Raw genomic sequence first — 25,506 nt, 5'->3', positions numbered from 1 at the left:
TTAACGTAGCCAGTATTTTCATGAAACTTGTAGGATTGCTGTGTTTTCTGTGGTACAAATCCTTCTCCCACGTTTGGCTCTAACTTGCCAGGGAGGCTGGATGTTGTTTCCCTGCACACTGGGACCTGTGACAGGGCTTCCTTTGATCTAAGAGCTAGTTAAAAAATGAACATTTTGGAGGGAGTTGGGTAGAAGGCAGGAAGGAACACAGGAAATACTCCTTGTTCTTTCTGGGCTGTTTCTGATTTCAAAAGTTAATTAGAAAAGGATATTCTATGGATTTAGGGTTTAAACTTTGTGTCAGATATGTTAATCAAGGCTGCATTAGCCAGGCTTTCCTTGAGGAGTCAGTGGGGAGGGTGTACCAAGTGTTCAGGTTGTTTGGAGACAGGCATGGATGTGGAGCAGTGCTCATGGAAGTCTTTGGCCATGCAGAGGGAATGGATTTTGCCTTCAGAGGTGGGGAGCACCCTCCTCTCCCAGAGCTGCCAAAATCGGGGTTTGGGTCTCCTCCAGCCAGTGCTGCTGGGGCTATGCCAGGGTTGGTTTGCTAACAGCTTTTCCAGGCCAGTTTTAAAAGCCCCCCAGGTGATGCTGGGATATTTCTGCTGACCCCAGATTTATATTTTTCTTTGCTTTTCCAGTTCATTCTGCCTTCTCACACCCCTCTACGAATAGTTGTCAGTAGTCACTGGAGGCAGCTCCGAGGAGTAAGGCTGCGCCTGATATTTAGGTTTTTTCCAGAATTCCCTTTCCCCGGCCTCCTGGGAGGTGTGTGGGTATTGATGAAGATCACAGTCTGATTTCCAGTTGGCAGTGCTCAAGAATGAAATAAATATTCCTGCTGTGCTTGAATTGGAAATGGTCCTGTCTGTTTTGTACCATCTTCCCAGTGCTCCGAAGAATTGCCCTGATCTTTGGGAAAATTCAGGATTTGTAAGGCACTACATTGAGTGCTTTACTGAGGTGATGGGGCATCTTGTGCATTTACAGCTCTGCCATAAAATATTAAATGAATCTTGTGGGATTCCCCCCTTTATGACTCCATGATGCTCAGTGCTAATGCTTCCCTCCCTCCCACCTTTTGTATTTATTCTCAAAGTTTACCAAACATGGACTTTCCACTGTGGGAAGTCTAAATACTTCAATTTCCCAGTTCCCTGCTGCTCTTTTTCTTCTCTGACCCTTCTCAGACAAAGGTGTGAGTGAACCACCAGTTAATTTCCTTTAAAAATAGTTAAAAACCAAGTGCCTTGAATGGTTGGTTCACATGCAGAGCTCATGGCTTGTGCCTTGGGAACAGGACCACATCCAGGCTGGAGCCACCTCCTCTCCTTCCCTCTCCTGTTGTGGGGATGAGGAGAGAAGGACAGATATCAATAAAAGTGAATGAGGCTTTTTGACAAAGCAGCTTCTGTGAGGGAAATTTTTATTTTTTTTAAGGGTGCAAACAATGGATGGAACAGAATTTGCATAAAACTCATTAGAAAAAAAGTACAAGTTTCATAAATCTTGTGATAAATTAATGCTATATCATTCCAAACATGATGTATTAATTTTAGGATCAAATGAATGGGTCTGTGATCATTGCTGGTAATTATGAGGCTCCCAGGCAGTTTGGAGAGGAAATTATTTTTAAGGGGTTTTTTTAAGTGCTGGAACCCTTTTTTCACCGGAAATATCTTAACAGACCCAAACTCCTCCTTTTACACGTTTCTTTTCTTATTTTATCTCCTGGGTGTTCTGGTGTTTTATTTGATGCGATTTTATTTACTTCCCTCTTTTATACTGAAGCAGTCTATTCCTTCCCAGACAAAAGGAAACAAAAGCCCTTTCAGTTTCTGAAAATTCTCCATGTTCTCCCTCGTCCCAGGGAAGGCCTGTGGGTTTTGTAGTGACAGGGAAGGCAAGAATTGCTGGATTCCAGCCGGAGCAGGCAGGGAGAAAGGACCTGGAATGCTGCTGCTCAGGGGATTGCCCAGGGACAAGCATTTTTTTTATTCCCTTTTTTCCAGGCAGGTTTGGATATACCACAGCAATACTAAGGTGCATCAGTGATTTTGGCAGCAATACCCCAGCCTGGTTGGAGAGTTTTGGTTAATAAACCCCTGTCTCCACCCCAAAGAGGTGCCAGTGAGTGAGCAAGGGATGTCATCTCCATCCATAGAATCCTGGAGTGGTTTGGGTTGGAAGAGACCTTAAAGATCACCTCATTCCAGCCCCTGCCACGGGCAGGGACACCTTCCACTAAACCAGGTTGCTCCCAGCCCCGTCCAGCCTGGCCTTGGACACTTCCAGGGATTCAGGGGCAGCCACAGCTTCTCTGGGCAACCTGTGCCAGGGCCTCATCACCCTCACAGGGAAGAACTTCCTAATATCCAATCTAAATCACCCTCTGTCTGTGTGAAGCCATTCCCCCTTGTCCTGTCACTCCATCCCTTGTCCAAACTCCCTCTCCAGATCTCTTGGAGCCTATTCAGGCATTGGAAGGTTCTTGAAGGTTCTCTTCTTCAGATTCTCGTCTTCAAATTGAATAGCCCCATCTCCCTCAGCCTTTCCAGGCACTGCAGAGACACAGCACCAGCATGAAGCCATGCATTTAAAGTGGGTTTGGAGAGCTTGTGTGATACCTGTGCTGCTGTAAGACCTGTTTGAAGGCTGATGGAGGGCAATTACTCTGTCGTGTCAGGGTAGATGTTGACTTCAGCTGGGAGGGTGCCACTTCTCTGCCTGGGTGTATGCCAGCAGCCAGGGACTGCACACACAGCATCTGCCTGGAGAGCCTCGGGAATTCTGTTTATTTTAATGATAGTGTTAAGAAATTTCAACATGCCATTGATATTTTTGTATTTTTCCTCTTCTTATTTGTGTTACAAAGTTAACCAAAGTGCTCAGTTCTGAGCAAACCAAAGAAGCCCTCTGTAAATGTGAATGCTTGGCTCTTCTTTGCTGCTGCTCTCTCTTAAACAGCTTTAAACACACCTCTGTGAGAGCTTGGGGGTGGAAGGCAGGCAGTGCCTCTCTCTGAGGTTTACCACTGGCTGTCAGCTCTGCTTATGGATTCTGCCTCCACACTGACTCCCCACTTAAATAACTAAACGCAGCAGAGAAATTACAGGCTCTGTCTTGGAGCATCTGAGGAACCAGGAAAAACTCTTCTGCTGTGCCTTTCACTTCCCAGCTTGACAAACTCCATCAGAAATGATTTTGACTGCACAGATTTGTTTTCCCTCTTTCCTGTCACCTCTGTGTTTGGCTCCTTTCCCTTCCACACATGACAGCAGCTTGTGGTTCCTGGACCAGCTGGTCCAAAGCTTTTTCCTCACACCATTGGTGAAAAACCCCTCTTTTTCTGATGGCAGAAATTGTTCTTTTCTCGGTTATTTATTATGAGAGCCTTTTAACAAGGTGCTGGTGTCTCCCTGCCCTTTTTGGCTCGCGGTGCAGTGATTGGAGTGGAGGCAGCCGTGGCGGAGGAGCTGATGCTTCCCATCAGCACCTGGAAAGAGGAATGTGTAACATTGAGCTCGGCTTGAATTTTAGGAATGGAAACTTTCCTGGCTGAGTCCTTCTGGAAAGTTTTGGCTCAAGTGGTTGCACCCATTCTAAGAAGGAGGTCAGAGAGTATCTGTTGAGGCTGTGCTTATGGAATGAGCTACCAGACACCTGCTTTGGGATGAGTGGCTCACCTGGGGATCTGTGATGTGCCTTTAGGTGCCCCTGAGCATAGCTGGGTGGTATTGGCAAGGGTTTACACTCAGCACGGGTTGTGTGGCAGGAGTTTTGCTAATGTGGTTCACCCAGGGAATGCAGGAATGGAGGTGGAGAGACCCTGGTGCTGGCAAGAGATTTCCTGAGCCCTCATGTGCTTTGGTTGCCCTCCTGTGCTGGAGTTGTCCCTTCCACATCAGGTCTTCTGGGCACACTGTCCCCAGCTCTGGCTTTGTCCCCTCCAGGAAATTAATGAAGCCTCATTCCCAACATGGGAACAGCTCCCATTTCCTGTGTCCTCCTGCTTTTCAAAATCTTTGGGAAAATATCTATAGAAGGGCTTTCTATTCCTCTTTTTTTTTCTTTCTTTCTTTCTTTTTTTTTTTTTCCCCTGAAAGGTGAAAGAGAAAATGAAATAGAGGCAAAGAAAAAAAAAGGGAGCAGGTGACAAATGAGAAAAACAGGTTTGGAATTTCAAGATCAAATCCATCAAATGCTGCCTCTGAGCATGTCAGAGGCCAGGCTGCTGAGATTAACTGGGCTAACTGGAGATGCTGGTGTTGGGGTGGCTGAGGCGGGGAAGCAGGGCTGCTGGGAGAAGGGGTGGGACTTGTTTGTCCCATCTCCCTCACAGGGAAGAAGGAGAGCCAAGGAAATGTGGTGGCAGCTACTTGTGGAAGTAAAGTGTGGTGATGGCCTTTGTGTAAGGGTGGGGTTACTAAAATGATTTTTAACTAACTTTCTGCTGGTTTAAGGAGTTGAAGAATAGCTGAGGGCTCCCTGTGCCAGTTTGTGACCTTGATGGAGGAGCCAAAATGCAGTGACTGTGCTCACACATATGAGCCAGAGCTCAGGAGGGGGGAGGCTGGCAATGGTTGTTAAAATCAGGATTAAAATACTTTTTATATTAAAGTGTAGCTGATGCCTGAAGTCTTGAGGCCAAAAGCCATTGCAGACATTCCTATTAACTCCACTTGGGTATGAATCAGACCTTTTAAGAGAGAAGCTTATTAAACAATTAATTGGAAACCTGCCCCTTCTGTTGGATCCCAGTGCCCTCTATCCCACCCCAGCCCATTCCTGCTGGTCTGGGTCAGCATCCTGCTCAGGCAGCTTCTTCATCCACCAGCTCTTTCCCTGCCCCTGGGGCTCTGCACTTCCAAAACCTTCCAGGAGCTCTAGAATAGTTCCAGAGAGTTTATTTCTTCTCCCTTCTCGTCCTCCTGTTGAAAGCAAAACCAATGGAGATGGATCAGTGGGGTGCGACCCCTTTTCCCCCTTTCCTCTTTGACAAAGCGGAAGGGCAAAGAAAAATACAGAGGTTTCCAGCTGCGAGCAAGGTGCTGTGACAAGGGCTCCTCAATGGGATGCAAAAGTAGCCCCCATAAAACAGCTAAACCTAAAAAAAATATAATAAAATCCAATCAGGAAGAAAACAACAGCCAAAAAAAAAGAAAAGCTCCCGAGGTCAATCAAAGTTCAAGACTTGGAGAAAGAAGAAAATCTGTGTATGTGTGAGAAAGAGGGAGAAGTAGCTGTGATTGAGAAAAAGGAGGCAAAAGGAGACAAGATAAATTCTGATTATCTGGTGAAATCAAGACACTTAACTGCCCTGTCTGATTCCTGAGAGGAAACAAATGGAGCCTGTAACTTTGTACTGCAGAAAGATAATTTGTCCCTGTTTCCTCAGCCCTTGCTGGAGCCAGGTTGGTGCTTGGGCTCAAGGAGGCTTGGGCAGCATCTCCAGCACGACCCCGGGGACAGATGGGAAGGTGCTTTTCTTTGTGAGAGCCCTGAGAGGGGCTTCTGGCAGATGTGCTGCAGTTTTGGCTCTGCGTGCCCTGTGCAGGCAGGACCCTCTGCTCCCTGATGAGGGGTGGAAGAAAGTGGGATAAAATCAGTAAATACAATAAATTGGTGCTGAAGAAATTGGTGGAAGGTAACTTGTACAAACTTTTGTCGTGGTGGTGAAAGTAGTGAAGGTTTAATACCACACTCCTAAACTTAGCATTCCCTTGGGGTAAAACTTGGAAAAAACTTGGGGCAAAACAATTGTGAAGGCTCATTTCTCATTTCAGGGCTGTTTCTTATTATCTTCTATTTAATTTGTTATTTTTGATCTGTATTTTATACATTTGTGATACTTCTTTTTTTCTGGTGCTCTGAAGGTAGCATGGTGATTACTGCCTGACGGGGAGGTAAGGCAAAGGGTGAAAGAGCTCTTAGGTTTTGGTGCCTCATTTGGGAGGGTCTATTTAAGATGGAATTTTCCTCTGCTATAGCACAGCTCATACTGGTTCTGAGCTGTCCCTATCTACATTCTAATGAAGCTTCTTGACTAACAAAAGCACAGAGAAGTTGAGGAATCTGTCCTTGGTTTCACTCTTTTCAGAGCAGAGGGTGGTCGAGCCCTGAGGATCCTTATTTCCCAAGGATCTGACTCCAGAGACTGGCAGGAGCAAGAAATGGAGGTGCAATGATGTGCTCTGCCCAGAAATGCCTTGCCTCCTTGTCCAGGTTGTCCTGAATTTAGGAGCTGAATTCCCTGACCGTTGGAGGCCGTTGCAATGCAAAGAGAGAAGAGTTAAATGTTTGCTTGTTGATTTATTTATTTATTTATTGGTACGACTGGGTTTGCAACACGCAAACCACAAATATGATTAAAACTGGGTGGCACATGGTTTTCCTATTCAGCAGGAATTTTAAGATCCTTTCCCTTCCAAAGATGCAACCAAGACCTTTTGGAGTTTGAAATATTTGCCATCCTGGAGGGAAATGCAGGTGGCTTGTTGATCTGGGTTTTTTGAATGGGATGTAAAGGGTGGAAGTCTGTTCTCCTGTTAGACTGGGCAGAATAAAGAGGCATGATCCTGGATTTATTTTGCCCTGGTTACTGGCTTTCACTGCCATGGAGACTGAGTGTCTTCCTTTTCCCTTGGGGCAAAGAAACCTTTGCTAAGGATGGCTTTGAACATCCTCCAGCATAAAATCAAGCTGCTGCCTTGTTTTATATCAGGGCTACAAGGTTTGAGAAAGCTTAGGATCTTTGTATCTATGGGGTTGGCTGCACTGAAGAGGTGAGAACATTGCAAATGAACACTCTGATCGCAGGCTGGGATAAAACCACTTGTTTTTGTCTTTATCCAAAGTGTCTTTGGTTGTGACCCATCACTCACTTGCACCTGTTGGTGGAAGGAATGTTTTTTTCCCAGTGGTTAATTCTAGCTGCTCTTTTTAAAACATCTGCTATTCCTCCTCCAAATAGGAATTTGTCCGGTTTGGGCACTGAATCCTGCCGTGCTTTCGCACTCATTGCTTAGTATCACATTTTGTCCTCTCCATGGATGTGCTCGAGATGGCCTGAGTCATCTCACTCTTCTTAGTCATAGATGAGGCAGTTCAAGATTTTAAAGCCTTTTTTTAAGGGAAAAGCATTTTTGCTAGCTCTTGAAATTTTATGGCTTCCTCTTGCATCCAGTCCTGAAGGCGATGCAGCCAGGCAAGCAGCTTGTAGATTTGCAGCCTTGGCAGAACCAGCTTTTTAACCTAAAAACCATTCCTGACTTCTGCAAGAGCACTGTGGCTCTCCAGGCGGGGCGTGGAATGGCTCCTTGCATGCTTGGATCCCCAGTCCTGCCAGAAGGGCTGGCTTTGGGATGTTCTCCTCTGCAGCTGTGGCCCTCCAGCCTTTTGAGGACGCTTGGAGCAGGGTTGTAAAAATAATTTTTTACCAAACGAGCCCAAATTTCCGAGGGCTTCACCTGGCTGCTGGGTCCTCCCTGTTATCTGCCATGCTGTCACCCGAGTTTGTACCAACAGCAGTTTTACATCACACTGGTATGTCCCCAGTGAGGTTGGTGGCCTTGGGACCTGCCAGGCCAGCTGGGTCCTCACTCAAAATGTGCTTCATCGATGTCGTAGGGCACTAAATTTTTAATCACAAAGTCACACAGGGCAAAGCCAAATGCCTTACAGAATTCTATTATTTCTTCTTTATCTGCCAAGGTTGAAATCTCATCAAAGAGTAAAATCAGGTTTGTTTGACAAGCTCTATTTTCCACAAAATCACGTCTGGCATTAATTATGTTCCTATAGTTTAATTCTTTATTAATGGAATCTCATATCGGATTTTTCCATTATTTCTGCTGTGATTGATGTCGCACCAATTGATCGGGAATTGCCCGGCTCACTCTGCTCTCCAAACTGTGCTGCTGCTTTTGCCCTCTGGTCTGCTGGAGCTGCACTTCCCTTCCCAGCTGGATGAAATTTGGGCATCTGTTCTCCTTGGCCAGGTGACCTGGGGGCGTGGAGTGCTCTGGTACTGCCAAAGGTGGCTCACACAGACTGTGTCCCCCATCCCCAAATCCACGTGGCCAAGGAGAAATCGCATCCTCAAGGCCAGGCATCCTAGGGAATCTCCCATCCTTATCTCTACCCACCAGCTTTTTTCCTCCTGTTTTCTCCCCCATCCTGCTGGGGAAGGCACAGAGAGCAGCTGGGTGGGATAATAGGCAGCCACCCGTGGTCAGCCAGCCATGGCAGACTGTGAGTGCACACAGAGATGTCATGGAGAGGCCCAGAATGATCTGAGGAGGTTCTTGTGCGGCTGAAATGAGGCTCCAGGGGTGGTGGCTGTCCCCTGCTTCTGTTGTTGTACCTGCTGGTGGTGCCCCTTGGCAGGTGAGAGTGTGAGGGAGGCTGGTTAGGGCTTACCCAGAGGAGGTGTGGGATCCTCCATCTCTAGTGCCAGGGCTGAACTGGGCTGACTTTCTCTTTTGATGAAGGCAAGGAGGGAGAGGATCTGTGCTAGGCAGAACAGTCAGACCATGCACAGCCTGACTCCTCTTGAGACACTGGAGCGTCATGGGCGTGATTCCAGGTCTTCCGCAGACCTCTGATCTCTGACAAGCTGGATGTTTTCAGGATTTCTTCTTCTCTGCCTTGTTTTGCTCAGGATTTCTTTCCTCTCTGTCTCTCCCAGGTTCCTCAGTGACTCAGCTGCTGGCCCGGGACCTGGACAATGACCCGCTGGTCTTCGGGGTGGTCGGGGAGGAGGCCAGTCGGTTCTTTGCCGTGGAGAGCGTCACCGGTGTCGTGTGGCTCAGGCAGCCCCTGGACAGAGAGGTAAAGCTGGGGAAAAACACCTCTGCTCAGATAAATGGTGGCTCTCCACCGTCTGTGGCAGCTGAGATGGGTGTTGCACCTCATGGAGTTGGGAATCTGGGTGTGTTCGCGTTCCCTAGCCACCCCATCAGTGTCTCCAGTTCAGTGGGGACACGGGGAATAAACAGCATGCTCTGGTTTGATCTGACTTGCTGGTTTTCCTGGATGCCAGAATAACATCTGTGGGTCTGGAAGTAAAGGAATTAATAAGTGGAGATGATCTACCAAGGAGCCAGGGTGCTCATACAATCAGGGAAATCTACAAACTTCCTCTTTAAATCTCTATGCCAATTAAATCCTTTACTATTTAGAACAGCGTGTGAAGAGATGTGAGGTATCCCTGCTTATTCAATCTCATCAAGACTTTTCATCCTCTTGTGGATTCAGGCTGCTGGATGCTAAATTTGGCAAGATTCTCGCCTCGAAGCCGTTTCACACCCCTATTTTCAATGGCAGCTTTGGTGTGCAAGGCTGGAATCCCATCCAGGTGCCTGCTTTACTAAAACCTTGGCCCTTGCCACATTCCTGGAGCAAGGAGGAAGGGATGGTGGGAAGATTGGGGAAATACTGTGTGATTTGGGCAACATACTTAATTTGCCCTGTGCTCCTGCTGCCTGTATTTAGTGCTGCTGTGGCTGGCAGCAGCGTTGGGAAGATCAAACCCATTAACACACCTCCGGCGCTGGCGTTCCTGGTCGGAGCCAGCCAGGCATTGGGATGCAGAGGAGCAGGGTGGTGGGTGCTGCTCAGGCTGGGGTAGGGGGGAGGCCAAACCCAATTTCACAGTGTTAAGAGCGAGACTTTGGAAAAATAAAGTGCTTTTCTTCGCCCCTCTCCCCTCTGCCTCCCCGTGCCAACAGCTGCTGGTGTGTCATAAATCTTCCCTCATTCAAATTCCTTCTGCTCTCTGATACTTCCCATATCAGCCTGAAGCCCAGGAGGGTGATCAATAGATTTTAGGTGTCTTGTGGTGTGGAGGGTGGGAAGGGAAGGAGCTGGGCAGAGCTTGGATGCATGGATGGGCTCAGCTGGGAGAGGAGCCTACACCCATCAGTGATCCCAGGACCTCAAAGTCAGCCGTACATGGAAGACAGTGAAGACAGACCAGTGCTGGGAATGGATATGGGAGAGGTGTAAATGAGAATTTTTGGTGGAGGAAGCAGTAGGAGGGAAGGGATGGAGGTGGGCAGGTGGTTGGGAGCAGAGAACACTGGCCTGGATGCACATGGTCAAAAAGTCAGGGGAGAGAAAGCCACGCAGGAGAAGTGGTGGGAAAGAAAAAGGAAGAGGTGAATTCTTGTACAAGAGAGGAGGAAGAAGGGAGAAAGAGTCATAGTAAGGTAAATGATGGAGGAAAAGATGAAACAGAGAAAAAGAGGAAGGAGCAAATGTATAGAGCCAAAATGAATTTTTAAAGTTGTTTTTTTTCCTATGAAGATTAGAAAGAAAACGGATTTTTTAAAACATGGCAGACCCTGAGGCTAAAGAATTGTGCTAAAATAATTTTAGAGACAGCGGTTGGTATGTGGAAGCTTTCTCTGATTATTTTATTGCGTTTTTAAAATTTAAATGCTCAACAGGTTGTTTCTTATCTCCTGTTTTTCCTTTCTTCCGAGTAAGGGGAAAAAAGGGCTGAAAGGCACTGATGCAGCAGGGTGGGATGGCACAGGGAGCAGAGTATCTCCTCTCCCTCAGGATTTCAGCTCTTCCTTCTGCCTACAAGCATTGCCCCGAGGCAGGAGTTAGGAAGGGCTTTTTCCCGTTGTACTTCCCGGCTATTTGGATGGAGATGTGGGAGCAGGGGGGGGCCCTGTGGGGGGCAGTTCCCCAAACCCTTCTCCAAGATGAGCTTCGACTATGGTGCAAGCAGAGCTCCTGCTCCAGGCACTGCTGGCTGCTGCCTGTCCCTGAGCCGATCTCATTAGGAATAAATCAACCAGAGCTGGAACACGAAGAGCCATTTCAGGCTGGCTTTTCCAGCCTTTCCTGCGTGATGCTTTGGAAACATCAAGTTGCTGTGCTCCAGCAGCTCAGGCAGGGAAGGGACACCAGAGGTGGGAAGGGATTGCCAGGACTGGAGGGGAACAAAACAGCAGCTGGTGGTCAGGTACCAGATAGATGTGGTGGCCTGAGTCCTGCTGTCCATCTTTACATGATGCCTTGATAAAACATGAGCAGAACAATTGCTGGTGGGAAGGAAAGGGTCAGGAAGAGAAGGTCTGCCTCCACTAGCAATATTCCCCTGCCCTGATCCCAAAAACATTTGCTCTTTCCCCCTCATTGCTCATCCCAGCATCAGTGACTTGAATAGATCCCTATTTCAAGTTGCGAATTTAGTTAAAGCAATAAGGGGCAGAGAGGACTGTGTGGGCACTTTCATGGAATTTCAGCCAGTTCTTACTACAGACCATGGATTTATCCCAGTATTCCCAGCTTGTGTGATAGGTAAGTTGGGAAAGCAGCAGCAGGATTTAGATGTCCTCACTGAGACTGTGTTGCATTGCCATGAGTCATAAATCTTACTGTGTTTTAAGTGCTCAGCTGCCAATCAGGAAGTCAATTCCTTAGTCCCTGCATCCTCCTGACCTGGGGCAGGACATCTCCTGTGCCTGTGGAATACATGGGAGCCCTGCTGGCATTCAGATTCCCCAGCATTTTCTGCCGGGTGTAGGTAATGGCACTCAAGCAGCTCTCCTCTTCTGGAAGGTCCTGAAAGCATTTTGCGTGTAATAACATTGGCTAAAAGTCCCCAGCCTGCCATCTGCAGATAAACACTACAGTATCTTTAATTATAGGTTTTTTTCTTCTCTTTCCCTTTCAGACTAAGTCAGAATTCACGGTTGAATTTTCTGTCAGTGACAGCCAAGGGGTGAGTGTGACTTCTCATTTCATGGTCTGTGGCACGGACTGAGGGGAGCAGGGGGTGTGGGTCACTGCGGGCCCTTCTGCACCAGGGGAGAGGGGTCACCCCTTGGCCCAAAGCCCAAAACCACGGCCACAATCTGGCTTTAGGCTCTAAATCCACACATAAAGCTGACACCCTGCTGTTGTCCTTGGGCCCACAGGTGATCAAAGGGACAGTCAACATCCAAGTCGGAGACGTGAACGACAACGCCCCACAGTTCCACAACCAGCCCTACAGCGTCCGCATCCCAGAGGTAGGGATCATCTCTGCCTGGCTTCTGGCTCTTCCCTCGGTGGCCATTTGTGCTCTCTGGTTGCCACCACAGAGCTGGCCACTGGTGTACAGGGGTTGTCCTCCTGCCCTGGACCCTCATGAGGTTGCAGGAAGATGAGAATTCTGGAAGCTACTGCCTGAAAATCAGCAGAAGCTAAGTGTTTTGGGTGTTGGGGGAAGGAGGAGGAAGAGGAGATGTGGAGCTTTGGTGGCATCTTTCCCATGACAAATGGGAAGTTTGCAAATGAGCGTAGATGAGAGTCTGTGTCTTGTTCTCTTCCTTGGAGCTGGGGGGATGTGCAGCTCTTGTCACAGTGCTGACCTGAGGAAGGACCAAATATTTCTCTAAATGCCTGAATTCCAGCAAAGGCTTCTGCCCTGGCTGGTGATTTCCTTTAACAGCTCCATAGCAGGACTTGTCCCGTGATGTCCCTGGAATAGAATAGGTGGGAAAGGACCCCAGGAGTTCATGTGGCTCAAGCTCCCACTTATCCAGCGAGAATTTTCATGTTAGATCAGATTGCTTAGGGCTTTATCCAGCCAAGTGTTGAATATCCCCAAGGACAGAGTTTCCACAACCTTCTGCTGCTCTCTGTGCTGGCCACTGCAAGGGAGGTGACATCTACTCATCCGTCAGGGAGAGCTTCTGCACCTGCAGCCTGACTTGGCCAGGAATTTACAGGTCTGATGTGAATTTAGGCATTAAAGCTGTGGCTTCTGGTGCCAGGAGGAGAAGGTCAGGGTATTTAATTTGAAACAGGGAGTCAGTAGGGCATTTGACGTCTTCCAGTGGAGGAAACCTCTTCCTCTTGCACCACAGTGCCAGGGCAGAGCAGTTTTTCCCAGACTGTTCCTTGGGGTGTGGGTGAGGTCCTGTGTGCACTGTGTGTGTGAAATGAAGCAGCTTTGGTAACTGAGAGGTGCAAACGATTGTGTTACCAGGGTGTATTTAATATTCCTGCTGCTGCTGCCTGCCGTGCTGGGCTTTGATCCCTTCCCGTCCCTCTGCTGTGAGGATGAGGTTTCTTCATTACAGCTGCTTGTGATGTACGAGTGGGGAGTTGGAGTCTCATCTTTGCACCAAGTCATCTGAAACCTCCCTGTGAGAATGACACTGGGTCAGAGGCACTTCTGCTGCTCTTGAGAGCATGAGTGGTAGCAAAACCCACACGAGGTGCTCCTGCCTTCTGCTCAGGACTCTGGAGCTGGCGGGTGGCTGTCGTGCCTTGCTGCTGCTGCTCCCGGTCATGCTCTGCCTGCAGAGGTCTGTAAAGCAAAAGCAATGGCAGTGGGATGGGAGGAGAACAGTCTCCTCTCCCCTGCCCTCAGATTTACCTCTGGTTTTGCTATTATCTGCCCTTCATGTGAAGAGATGGAAATGGGTTTCCATGACTCCCCTGGGAATCAGGACTGTTAAGTAACAGTTTTTTATGTACCTGGAGTATCTGTGCCACATCTCTTCTTGCTGATGGCTTCTGTCCTGAGAGCCAATTTGCAAAGTGGTCTTCCCCATTTCCAATATTAACCTGTGCCCAGCTTGGGGTCCTGGTTTGGAATCATAGAACCTTACAGTCACAGAATGGTTTGGGCTGGAAAGGACCTTAAAAGCTCCACTAGTTCAGCTCCTGCCATGGCAGGGACACCTTCCACTGGTTGCTCCAAGCCCTGTCCAAACCGGCTTTGAACACTTCCAGGGATGGAGCGGCCATAGCTTCTCTGGGCAGCCTCTGCCAGGGCCTCACCACCCTCACAGGGAAGAATTTCTTCCTAATACCTCATTTAAGCCTCCTCTCTTGCAGTTGAAACCCATTCCCCTGTATCCGATTACTCCATGCCCTCATATGTAGAAAATTAGGTCTGGCTGAGGAAGGGGAACTGCAGGCAGGTGATCTGGACAAAAAAGTATTTAAAAGAAGAGGCTGAACCTTAGAGCCCCTCTGTGCCATATCACAGTGTTTTGCATGTGAGATTCGGTTCTGCTGGGAAGGATTTCCAGGACTGCCTGGTTGTTTGGAGTGCAGCAAGCCCGGTGTTCCCCCAGTGCAGCCACTGAGCACTTGGCCTTTGGATCTGTGCTCTTCTGGAGGTTGGCCTAATCTAATTATAAGGCAGCGTGTGCTAGCTTCCAGTTTCTATCCATGATCTTTAACCAAGGGCACTGATCAGAGGTAATGAGGCACAAACGTGTTGCTCTGCCAGCATCCTGAAGGCACTCCTGTTCTTTTGCCAGGGAAGAGAGAGCCTTGCTTTGCCAGGCACTGTGACAGCAGGGGATGGGGTCTCACCACCTAAAGAGGACCCTCCAAGGGCTACAGCACGTTGGAGATGTCAGCAATAGACATTTTCTGTGCGTGGTGGCACGGCTCTCAAGGAGGAGATGTGCACTTGGCTTTGAGACCTGTGCTGAGCCACAGGTTTTCCCTGTTGCTTGTTCATGAGTACTCAAAGCTGGAGGTGATGTGGCATGGAAATGTGGCAGGGGACACGTGGGGAGCTGCTGAGGCTGGGGAACCAGCCGTGGTGAGGGATGTTGGGTCACCCCATGCTCCAGACAGCTTGAGGGTGAGCAGCGAGGGCACGGGTACCAAAATCCACCTCAAAGAGCACCCAGCACAAATCAAAGGGCCTGTGGATAATGAATGAAGAGGGGCTGGAGCTTGGAGAAAGAGAAGAGGCTAGTGTGGTTTTCAATAGACTGGCTCTGTGCAGATTTGGCAGCTAATGAGGGTTTTTCTCTTTTTAATTTTGAGATAAATGGATGTATGGATTTGCAGTTGTCGTAGCTAATGGAGCAGCAACCGAAGGGCTATTTAAACCTCGCTGCTATTGTGTGGCACTTGGAAAGTCAAAAGAAGAGTGTGCATAAATAAATGGAACATGAAGTAAACTGACCTTTAAAAACAATACTGCCTCTAAATACCCATCCTGGTGTTATACGCGGTCTGCTTGGTGTGAGAATGGGAATTTATTTGGGCATGGGCCGTGGACTGTGTTCCCTCTCTGATGTGGGAAGGGAGGGAGAAGATGCACCACAGCAGCTCTGAATGCCCAGACCGGGGGCTGCTGGAGTGGCACTGGTCCTCTGTGCTCGCTGTGTGTTAATCTCATCCCTGGAATAGCTGCAGGGGGCCCCGTGCCGGGAGAGGGATGTTGCTCCAGCGTAATCGTCCGTCCCGTCTGGGCAAGGGCACCCCGTGCTTTGCTTGTCAAAAAGCAACGAGGCGGGGCAGGCGCTCTCAATTCTGCAAAGAAAAGGGGAATCCTGCTAGAATTGGCAACTTAATTCACCAAGCTGGCCCCGACAGAGCTCATTAAGTTCCCGTGTATTCATTTCAGGCTAATGGCTGTCATGCTGGCTGCTGTTTGATTTGCCGTAATAGACTTTTATGGCTTTCCAGTTTGCGAAGACGTGCATGCCCGTGGCTGTGCCCCGTGGTGCTGCTGTAGTACATTAGTTAGCTGCTCGTGTGCTTGCTACTCTGACCTTCAGGGTTTGTTCTCCTCTTGGATGCATCCCTTGCACTTCATCTCCTGCTCACAGCCTCTTTTTTACCCCCCTCACCCAACCCCAGGGTACCACTTTTCTGGGAATCTCAGGGTTTTGGCTTTTAAACAAGGAGAAATCTATTGCCAAGCCTGTGGCAGGCTCTTGTGGCCATGCCTCAGTTTCTGACAAGTCCAATCTGCTTTATCTGACCTTTTTTCTGTTTGGCTGGATCCGTAGGGAACTCAGAGTTGTTGGATTGTCATGGTTCAATGCTTTTAGGTGAAGTAAGCAAGTGGAGAGGAGCCAAGCCCCTCTTTGTGGTTTTGTGGTACCTGGTGTGATGGTGAGGTCAGGGTGGAGTGTTCCCCCGGGGTGCCTGCTGGGTGTTCTGTCCCAGTTCCAAGCAGGAGCCCTTCTGGGGCTTCCACACAGCTTTCTGTTTGCCTTCAACTCTGGGGGCAGTGGTGGAGTCACCATCCCTGGAGAGAATGGGCACTTGGGGACGTGGTTCAGTGGTGGCCCTGGCAATGCTGGGAGAATGGTTGAACTCAGTGATCCTAGAGGGCTTTTCCAACCTAAGCTGTACTATGAAGTGAACAAACTTCAAGTCTAGTACCTCCTTGGGAAAAGCTGTTTTCCCCTATAAGCCCTCAATATCCTGAGCTTGCTGATCAAGTTCAAACCATCTGTGGCCTTCTCTTGGCCTTGGAGCATCAGCAGTTCTGCCACGCTCTCAGAAAGGTCATTTAATTGTTGGTTTCTTTGCTGATGGTTTCCACTGGAGTTTTCTCTCCTTTTGTGCTCTCCCCACCTCATTCCTTCTGTTATATTTATAACACACCAAGTGATTTATGAAGTGATATGTATTATATCTTGAGGTTACACCCCCTCATCCCTGGAAGTGTTCAGGGGCAGGGTTGGAAGTGCAACCTGGTCTAGTGGAAGGTGTCAGTGGCAGGGGGTTGGAACTAGATGGTCTTTAATGGACCTTTCAACCCAAACCATTCCATGATTCTATGATCTTCCAGCAAAATGCTTGGTACTGGGCCAGAGATTGCAATGCAGCACCTCAGTCATTCATGAAATCACAGCTGCACCACAAGAAAAGTACCTGTAACTTCACAAGGACACAGGACTTATAAAGAGTTCTGCTCTCAGATTTGTAACCAAAACCCTCTGCCTTGGGAATGTGCTCATCTCATCCTGAATTCAAGCAAGCACCAGTAAAGAGGCAGGGCTGTGGGAAAGGAGTTTAAACATGGAAAGGAAAGTTTCTGGTCTGCACGCAGCAGTGTTGAAGCAACCACAGTCCAGCTTGCAGGTGTCTTATCTCCTGAGCTTACCCCTGATATGCCAATTTATTTTAATTGGGAGGCAGGCAGGCACTCGCCATCAGCAGCAGTCCCTTCTGCTCCGGGAGCAGCCTTTGGGATTGAGCCTTCACAAGCTGCTGGACACCATTTCCATCCTTAGTATGGGGGGGTAGCTGAAATTGTGGCTTTTATGATGTCTTTTTCTTAATTGTGCAGAAAGGTATTTGGCAGGGAAGGGGAAGAGGAAGGAGGGTAGCGTTGCTGCCCTGTCCCATTGCACAGCCTGGAACCAGACTGTGCTACACAGTGAGCAGGGGCAGGGAGGAGCAGAGAAAGGCCCAAAAGCCCTTGCTGTAATTAAAATTATTATTTTGCTTTAAGGGTAATAATGTCAGTAATTACATCAGTTTCCCTGCCATCCTGCTGGGGAGTCTTCAGGGGCTCGTATAATTCTATTGCCATGGCTCGAGGCCTGATGCTGCGCATACAAAGCAGCTGCCACGAGCTGAGCTCCCCCTCAGCTGCATTAGCTATTCCCTTGCACGCTCCCAGACACCTTCTGGGGCTTTTTTTCCTCCCCTCCTTTAAATAAAGAGCCTTTACATGGGAAGTGATGATAACAGAGCTGATAAGGAAGATGTTCCTACCACATTACAAAAATGTTCTATGATCATTGCTGGCTGCTTTCCTTCCTCATTGCTTTTTTCTTTTTCCTTTCACTCATTGTTTTCCTTCTCTCCTTATCCCTGTGTTTCCATGTGGAGTTTAGAACTGAACAAATAATTTACAGTGAATAAATTATCCCCCAAATCCAGCCTTCCCTTCCTTCTGCCACTTTGAGCGTGCAAAATTTGCAAGTGTCTTCTTGAACTTCTCCTCAGCGAATTGGATGCAGTTTAAAAAAATTATTTATTTCTTGTGTTTTGTTGTTTTTGAAACTTCCTGGAAAGGCAGCAAGTGACGTAGTGAGTTATTGAAGCTGTGTTCATTAAGCACTGTTGGACAGAAAAGCTGGTTCTTGTTCCTGGGTTGATCAAGCACTTCCATCTCTCCTCCAACCTGGCATCCCATTGGCATGCCCAGTGCTGGTGATCTCTCACCTCCAGTGCCTGTTGGAGAAATAGGAAGTGGGGATGTGACTGGTGTTTGCTGTAGCAAGAGAGTCTCTTTTGCACAGGTATTTGGTGATAATCTGCAGTGGGTGAAACACCTCCCAAACTTCCTGGACACCCTCAGTTTTAATGGTGTTTATTGTTGCTTCCCACGTACAAGCAAAACATAAATGGGCCAGGAAGTGCAGGCCCTGTCTTGGGCTTTCCTTCTGGCTTTGGGATGCTAGCAGTGTCTTCAGGCAAGAGCTTGGAAGCACAGCAGGCACCAGCTGTCATCTTCTCCCTGCTTTTTTCCACCATGACTGGAGAAAAGCACTTAAAACAGACTGCAGTGCATAGAATAAAACACAGGGTTGGGGCTGAAGGGTTTGCACAGCTGATGTAGATGTCAGAATCCTAGAATGGTTTGTGTTGGAAGGGATATTTAAAGGTCATTTAGTCCATCCCTCTGCCATGGGCAGGGACACCTTCCACTAGACCAGGTTGCTCCAAGCTCTGTCCAACCTGGCCTGGAACACTGCCAGGGATGGGACAGCCACAGCTTCTCTGGGCACTCTGTGCCTGCCCACCCTCATTTTAAACAACTTTTTCCTTTGAAGCTGTGACCAAGTAGGTGCTCAGACCTCAAGCATCATTCCCTCTGAAGGTCATCTGGGTGCAAGTTTTTGTTGTTACTGCTGATGTGTTTGCTGTGACATCAGAGGGGCTCGAGTGATGTCCTAGGAGAAAGAAAGCATCCACTGTCCCTTGTCTGGATTCACCAGTGAACAGGAGACCCTGGTCCTTTAATACACGTGACTGAGGAGTGAAATGAGAGATGCAACAGAAACTACTGGGGCGGAAAACTCCAAATGGCGTGGAAGTAATGTGTAAAGTGTCCTGGAGATAACAGTCATTTCCACCAGGCAAAACTTGGGCTCTTTCTGGAAGGGTACTGCAGCAAAGCAGGGGGCAGCCTGAAAAGTAGAAATAGTCGTCCTGTTCTGGCCAGTGTAGTGCTGGGCAGGACATGGGGGATGGGGAAAAGCAGAAAGGGGGGAAAACAGCAGATTTTGAGAGGAAAGGGAAGCCTGTGTGGGGCAGCAAGTAATTCAGTGCCTCTGTGGAGGAGCTGTCATGCTGGGAAATTAGGAAATTATCTTGAGGAAGGGAAAGTGTACAGCAACATTCTGAGTGAGGAGAACACAGGCAAAGGGGGGCAAGGTAACTTGGAGAAATCAGTAATCATTCCTTGTGGAAGAAAGGGGAACAAAGAAAACATCCTCACTCCCCAAGCTCCTTCGCATGGGTGCTGAGGGCACGTATCTGCTGATTTCATAGCTCTGATGGGTCTGTCTCAGTGTCATCCTGGAGGTCAGGACAATGGCTGAGCTTAGAATGGCTACTGCCAAGCGATGGTGGCTCCTCAGGATCCTGCTGGCAATGAGTTGCTGAGACCACGCATGTTCCTCTGGAGCAGAAAGAGTGGTTTGTGGTCCCACTGCACTTCCTGCTGCAGGAGCAGCTTAGGCCTGGGCTGGAAGGTCTCTTTTCCAGGGGACGTTCCAGCCCAGCCCTTTCAGTGTAATTACACTTACACATCTGGGTAGCAGATGGCTTCAAGGTCTCTTCCCTGTCCCTGGCAGGAGGAAGGGCTCTGTGCTGCCGGGAACAGAGGAGTGAGGAGGGAATGAATGTGACCTGCTGGCAATTAGTTTTGTTTTATCTCCCTTTCCTCTGGTCACCATCTTCTCCCAGAAGCCTGGGATGTAACTTATTATCTCATGCCAGCCAGCAAAAGCTGCATTCTCTCCCCTCACATCCCTGTTTTGTTTACCGCCCTCTCTGTACTTCACCTTTGGAGTTGGCAGCAGGACCGTGCCTGGATGTAGGAATGGTTTTTAACTTGTTCAGGCAGTGAAGGCGCCGTCTGAGTGGCAACTGCTCCATGCCAGGAAGCAAAAAACCCATCACTGAAAGTATATTTAATGTTTTTTACCCATTAAATCATGCAGTTTGTTGGTTTAGGCTCCTTTTTCAGTCACAGCACCTAAATTAAGGGATGATTAAGGTTGTGCTGAAAGGCGCTGTGTGAGGGACGCAGGAATTTTGGGGTCCAGGCTCTTTTCCACCTGCAGTAACCAAGACCAGCAGCAGATCTATGAGGTGGGTGCACATTAGCATCCTCACTCTGTGCAGCACGGGAATGTGAAGCTGCAGCTGGCACAAGAGGCACTTTTTTCAATAAAAACACCATTTTTAATTAAGATGGAAATATTTAGGGAAAATGTTGCCATTTTGACAGCAAAGCTGGGGAGAAATGCATTTCAAAAGAACCATAAAAATCGCTCTTGCAATAGATTCATTCCAATTTCTTCTTGAGAATTGCATTTTGTGTTTTATTAGTTTGTAATGTGTCAGTGACAGTCATGTATAATAAGCTTTCTACTGCTGGTCAAACTTCGTGGTAAAATAATAGACTAAATCAGTCTCTCTATAAGTTTTTAAAATATTTATGTGTGAACTAAACTGTTTGTATCACTTTCAAACTATTTTCATTACAAATGGAGGGATTTTGATCTAAGTAGAAGTTTCAATCAGAATTAGGCAGCCATTACTTAATTTCAACCGTTAATTGCTGTGGGAACTTAAAATGTGGTTGATTTATTTTGTCAGCACAAATAATGGAGAGAGCAGGGAGAGTGCATAGAGGGTTCAAGGCAATTTTGGTTCAAGGAGAAAAAAATGGGGAGGTTTTAGTTTTGGGGATTTGCTTTATGGGAGATTTGTAAAACATTTATTTGTTTTTCTGAGACAGGATGCAAACCCAGTGTGGGTGAAAAAGGAGAGGTGGTCACGGCTGTCACATTGTGTAGGTTGATGGTTGCTTGTCCCTCTTTTTCCAGGAAATTGAGCTGTGTGCTGGGTTTGGCCACATCTCTGGGCTCAGGTGAATGGTTATACCAACAACTGCCTTGTTTTTCAAACCTTGCCTTGCCTTTCATTGTGGTGATATGTTGCTTCCTTAGGCTTGTCCTGCAATTCTAAACCGGAAAGGGTAATGGGAAGGAGTGAAGGGAGAAGAGGAGGTATTGGTGAAGTCAGCCACCTCTTGCCCAGCCTGTGTGTGATTAATCTCAGTCACTCACACATGTTTGGAGGCACCTCCTGACCTGGAGTCTGGCTGGATGTGCCGGGATGGCCACCAACACTACCTTCAAACTGGTGCTTCAGAAGGAAAACAGGAGTTTGTAACTGATAGGCTGGTATGCTCATCAGGGGATGCTTTCTTAGCACTTCTCTGTTCATTACCATGAGGAAGATGATCTTTCCCTAGTTAGTAAATCTTTATTTAGAGGTAAGTTGAGAGCCTGGTTTTCCGACCTGTGGAAAAAGAGGGATGTACCCATGCTCCATCCCATAACCAGAGTTGGATGAACACACTGAAAGGGGAATAATTTTTACTGCCTGTGTGATTTGGATGACCCCAAATCTACCTGGGTCAGGAGCTACTGTGCCAGTGCTTGGAAAATCACTTTATTAAATGTGGTGGAAATGCACAGCCAGATGTGTGTCTGCAGATTCCTCAGCCTCCCAGGAGAAAACGCCCCAGGATCTGCTGCCCATGCCTTGCCTTAGGGGGGCTGAGAGGGTTAAAGCACAGTGTTGTTCCACTGCAGTGAACAGCTGATGGCCTGTGTAACATCGAGGGGTTTTTGGCTGGTTGGGGAAATAGCAGGACATGTGGATGTTTTGTTTTCCTGTGTATAACTCATGCCTGTGGGGAAAGAAATTCTGCAAAGAGGCTGTGCCTGCTGGTGTGAGCCCCACGAGGATTGTGGCACTGCAAATCGCCCCAGTCCTTGCAGTCATCAGGGAAACGGGTGTCGGGGAGAAAGGCCAGGAGTTGTGCAGGTGGGGATCTCTGCCCTGTGGGACACAGTCGTGGCATTGCCTCTGAGCACACCTGCAAGGTCCTGCTGGGGCCTGAGGACTGCCTGAGCTTCAGGAGGAGGGCTGGGAGAATGCTGGAAGCCTGGATCCTCCTCCAGTGATAGGGATCACCACCAGCCTGGTGTCCCACCATGTTACAGGGCTTCACTGCAAGGCTTTCCCTTGGCCGCCTCCTTTCTGAGGGCCTCGAACACAAGACCTGCCCTGTCTGAAGGGCAGTTTTCCCAGCAAGGTTGTACCTCCAGAGCGTGTGCTCCATCATCTGTCCCTTGTTACCACCTCGATGTCTCGCTGTGCGCTCACACGTCACCATTGATCTGCCCGATGTCGGGAGGAGGTCAGCTCTCCTCCAGCAGGCAGCAAACCTATTTCTCACCTGGTTGTACAAAGCGGTGAGTGCTTCACCACCTTCTTTTCTTACGATGGCACCTCTGAAAAAGAGTGTCTGCACTTTGCTGGCCCGTGTCTGTGGGGTGGATGGGGTGTTTGGTGGCCCAGATGCTTGCACCTAACACCAAGGAGCCTGATCCCCATATGTTTTGGGCTTGGGAGTGGCAAGCAGAGGCTGGAAGAAGAGCAAGGAGGAGCCACATAAATGGTAGCTGGTGAGGAGAGGGGAAGCAACCTCAAGGAGATCTTTGGGAAAGGCAGGCAGCAGGGACAGGGGAGCGGAGCCTCACCTCCCTTCTGCACGTTTGAGCTTGAGGCTGGGCTTCAGCAGGCAGGCTTTATTTGGGGGGGATCGGCTTAAAAAGCCTCACCGGAGCGTTATGGAATTGGAATGTTGAAGGGTAATTGAGCTGAAAGCCATTCTCCTCCCGCAGCCCACGCAGCGGGACCCGCTCAGGCGTCCTCGAATGCCAGCCTGGAATCCTGCTGGAAGAGTGGGAGCCAGGGGTGCACCCTCTGAGCAGGAGGTGGGCGTTAAAGGGGTGTTGCAGAGGAGAAGCCACACTAGTGATAGATGAAGATGCAGGTTTTTCTATTTTACAGAAAGGTAAAGAGGTTCCTGAGTTGCAGTCTCCTTCCTTGCAGGTACTGGCCCACTCTGAGTGCGTCCCTGCAGCTCAGGTGCCCTGTGTCCTTCTGTGGTCACATCCTCTAGCTGTCCCCCTTCACCACTCAGAGCTCCACCAAGCAGCCCCGTGCTTTCTGCTTGTGATGCCCATTAGGAAAATGCCACCCACACACAGAGAGATGCTCCAGAGCACTCACTGGGATGGCCAAATGGGTCATATTTTGGAATAATCAGAAGAAGTAGATTAATAAAAAACTTAACAAAAAGAGGAGCGTGGCTAGTCAGGGTGGATGTAATCTTTAAACACAAAAGTGAGGTTTTAGTCACTGTCCCTTGTCTCTCTAGTCCTGGGAGTTTGTGGAAGGGACAGGGGCTTGGAGAGCTGCTGGTGCAGCCCCAAGTAGGGGATTAGAGAAGACCCCTCCAGTTTGGACCCCAGCACAACAATGGTGTGGGATGCTCAGCCCAGTTGTGTACCCTGTCATGTATTATTGATTGCTGAACAGGCACAGTTAAGTGCCTCTCATTAATATTTGTTTTGGTATTTTCCCTGAATTCCGATGAGTGGAGGAGATGCTGCTTATCTCTCTCCTGCAGGTTTTCTTTCTAGAGGATTCCTCTGGCTGGTGACAAACCTGGGCTCTGTAGCCCTCGGGATGAGGGATGAGTTAGTAGCTGACACAAAATCTTGGGAACTCTGCAGAAAGAAAGCAAGGAGGCAAAATTAGCACAAAATTAAGGGGTAAAAATGCTCTGCTCACATCGTCCAGATGAAATATGGAATTCTAGACTCACCTGTCTTTGTAAATGTCTTACAAGGGATGCTCTGGGCAAGTAGGTGTGCTGACCAAACTTTGAAATGAATGAGTAAGGAGGAATGGTGGGATGTGGAGCAGGCAGCCGGGGACTGCTTCTCAGTGCTCGTGGAGCTGGTTTTGAGGTTTCAGATTGAGAGCGGAGGCTGTGGCCAGTGGACATGTTCATAGTTTGGACTGGAAGGGACCTTAAAGCTCGTCTTGTTCCAATCCCCTGCCCTGGGCAGGGACACCTCCCACTATCCCAGGTGGCTCCAAGTCCCATCCAACCTGGCCTTGGACGCTTCCAGGGATGGGGCAGCCACAGCTGCTGTGGGCAGGCTGTTCCACTGCCTCTGTCTTTCTAGATGATCCGTGTTCTTATTTCTCTCCTCCATCCCTAACCCCACTGTGGGCTGATGACTCTTCCATTTACCTTCTGCCCCCTTTTCCCAGGCAACACACAACAGCCACATGGACTGAATTGTAGGGTTATGACCAGTTTCTCTCATCAATCAACTCAGACATTGAAAGGGATTTCTGAAACTTGCTTAAATAGGGCAAAGCACTTTTTCTTTCTGTCTTGTATAATAACGCCTTGTTTGTTAGGCTTGACTTAACTGCGACTGGCCCACCCAAAGCCATTGAAATGATTCTGAGCTGCAGTTTCTGCCTGCTCAGGCTGTGCTCCCAGGCACTTTAGGTGCAGCTCCTGAAATGAAAGATTTCTGGTGTGCCCAAAGGCAGTGAAGAGAGCTATTTTAATGTGGTTGCTTCTCCAGCTTTTCAACGGAGAGTTGGGTTCAGGTTCTGCTCTGAAGTGATATTAGAGTCTATGGAGCATGAGAGACTGCATTTGTTTGTGGGTTACGAATGAAGACCTGTCAAAAACCTTTTTAAGCAGTGACAGAACTTTTATTTTTCATGATACATTTAACTTTTGAGGGCTTTGCCTCCCAATGAGGCTTGGCTCTTTCCTGTCTCCCTTTCTATGAGTTTGGAAAAAGACGATTGGCAAAAGTTGCTCTTCTCTTTTTCAATCTGCCTCCCCATCCATTTGGTGGGGTGTTGGATCCCATGGGGTGCTCTTCTGGAAAATGGTGTGGCCAGGAATGAAGGGGGTGGCAACACTGGGGGAGAGGGGGACTGGAACATGGAGCCCTCCTTGTGCTTGAAGCAGGTGCTCCACCAGCTTCTCATGGGCAAAGGATGCAGGTTATTGCCATCGATTTGGTGTTGAGCTGTTTTGCAAAGGATAAATGTGTTTATAGGATTTCTATCCTTTTGTTGTAAGAAGTAGGGTGCCATTCCCAGACACAGGAGTTTGCTAAAAGAGTGTCACATCAGTTCTTCATCACTGTGTTTGGTGTTGCAGCCCCATTCCGAGGTGCAGGTGGTGTGTGAAACATGGTGTTGCTCCTTGCTGTCTGCTGCAACTCAGCCTTTTACTCAGTGCAGGCTCTGGACAGGCACTGGGAAGCTGGTTTCAGACCCCATCCCTCGCTTTGTGTGCTTCCAGACATATCCATGGCTTCCATCTGAGCGTCTGAAACATCTGCCTGGCTGTGGGTTTAGAAATACGACACAACCAGACATGTACAGAGTTAAAAAGGGTTGTCAGAGCTGATGGGATTGCAGGGTTTTTTGCCTCCCTTCAGTCTCAGCTCAAGAGTTGTCTTAAAGCATTTGTGGGGAAGGTAAGCGCTTGTCACAACCAGTGTTTTTGTGTAAGCTCGGGAATGTGAGCTCTCCCCTCTCCATCCAGGAGGATGGGAGATGCCAGGAAGTGGGCTGGTG

The 25,506-nt window shown here is 48.5% G+C and overlaps 1 protein-coding gene across 18 annotated transcripts in view; it reads left to right on the top strand.

Annotated features, from left to right (window-relative positions):
• Positions 1–25,506, top strand: part of CDH23 (cadherin related 23) — a 183,203-nt gene that overhangs the window by 32,336 nt on the left and 125,361 nt on the right. For 17 of the 18 annotated variants that reach the window (XM_032116144.1, XM_032116145.1, XM_032116136.1 and 14 more), the window contains 3 exons: positions 8,693–8,835; positions 11,696–11,743; positions 11,940–12,032. In XM_032116144.1, the coding sequence (XP_031972035.1) occupies positions 8,693–8,835; positions 11,696–11,743; positions 11,940–12,032 (284 nt within the window). The remainder of the gene's footprint in view (positions 1–8,692; positions 8,836–11,695; positions 11,744–11,939; positions 12,033–25,506) is intronic. The other variant, XM_032116134.1, reaches the window with a different exon arrangement.

This window comes from Corvus moneduloides, chromosome 8 (genome assembly GCF_009650955.1).
Source record: "Corvus moneduloides isolate bCorMon1 chromosome 8, bCorMon1.pri, whole genome shotgun sequence".
Lineage (NCBI taxonomy): Eukaryota > Metazoa > Chordata > Aves > Passeriformes > Corvidae > Corvus > Corvus moneduloides.
Note: the sequence above shows the minus strand (reverse complement) of the source record. Positions and strands in the feature narration are given on the sequence as shown.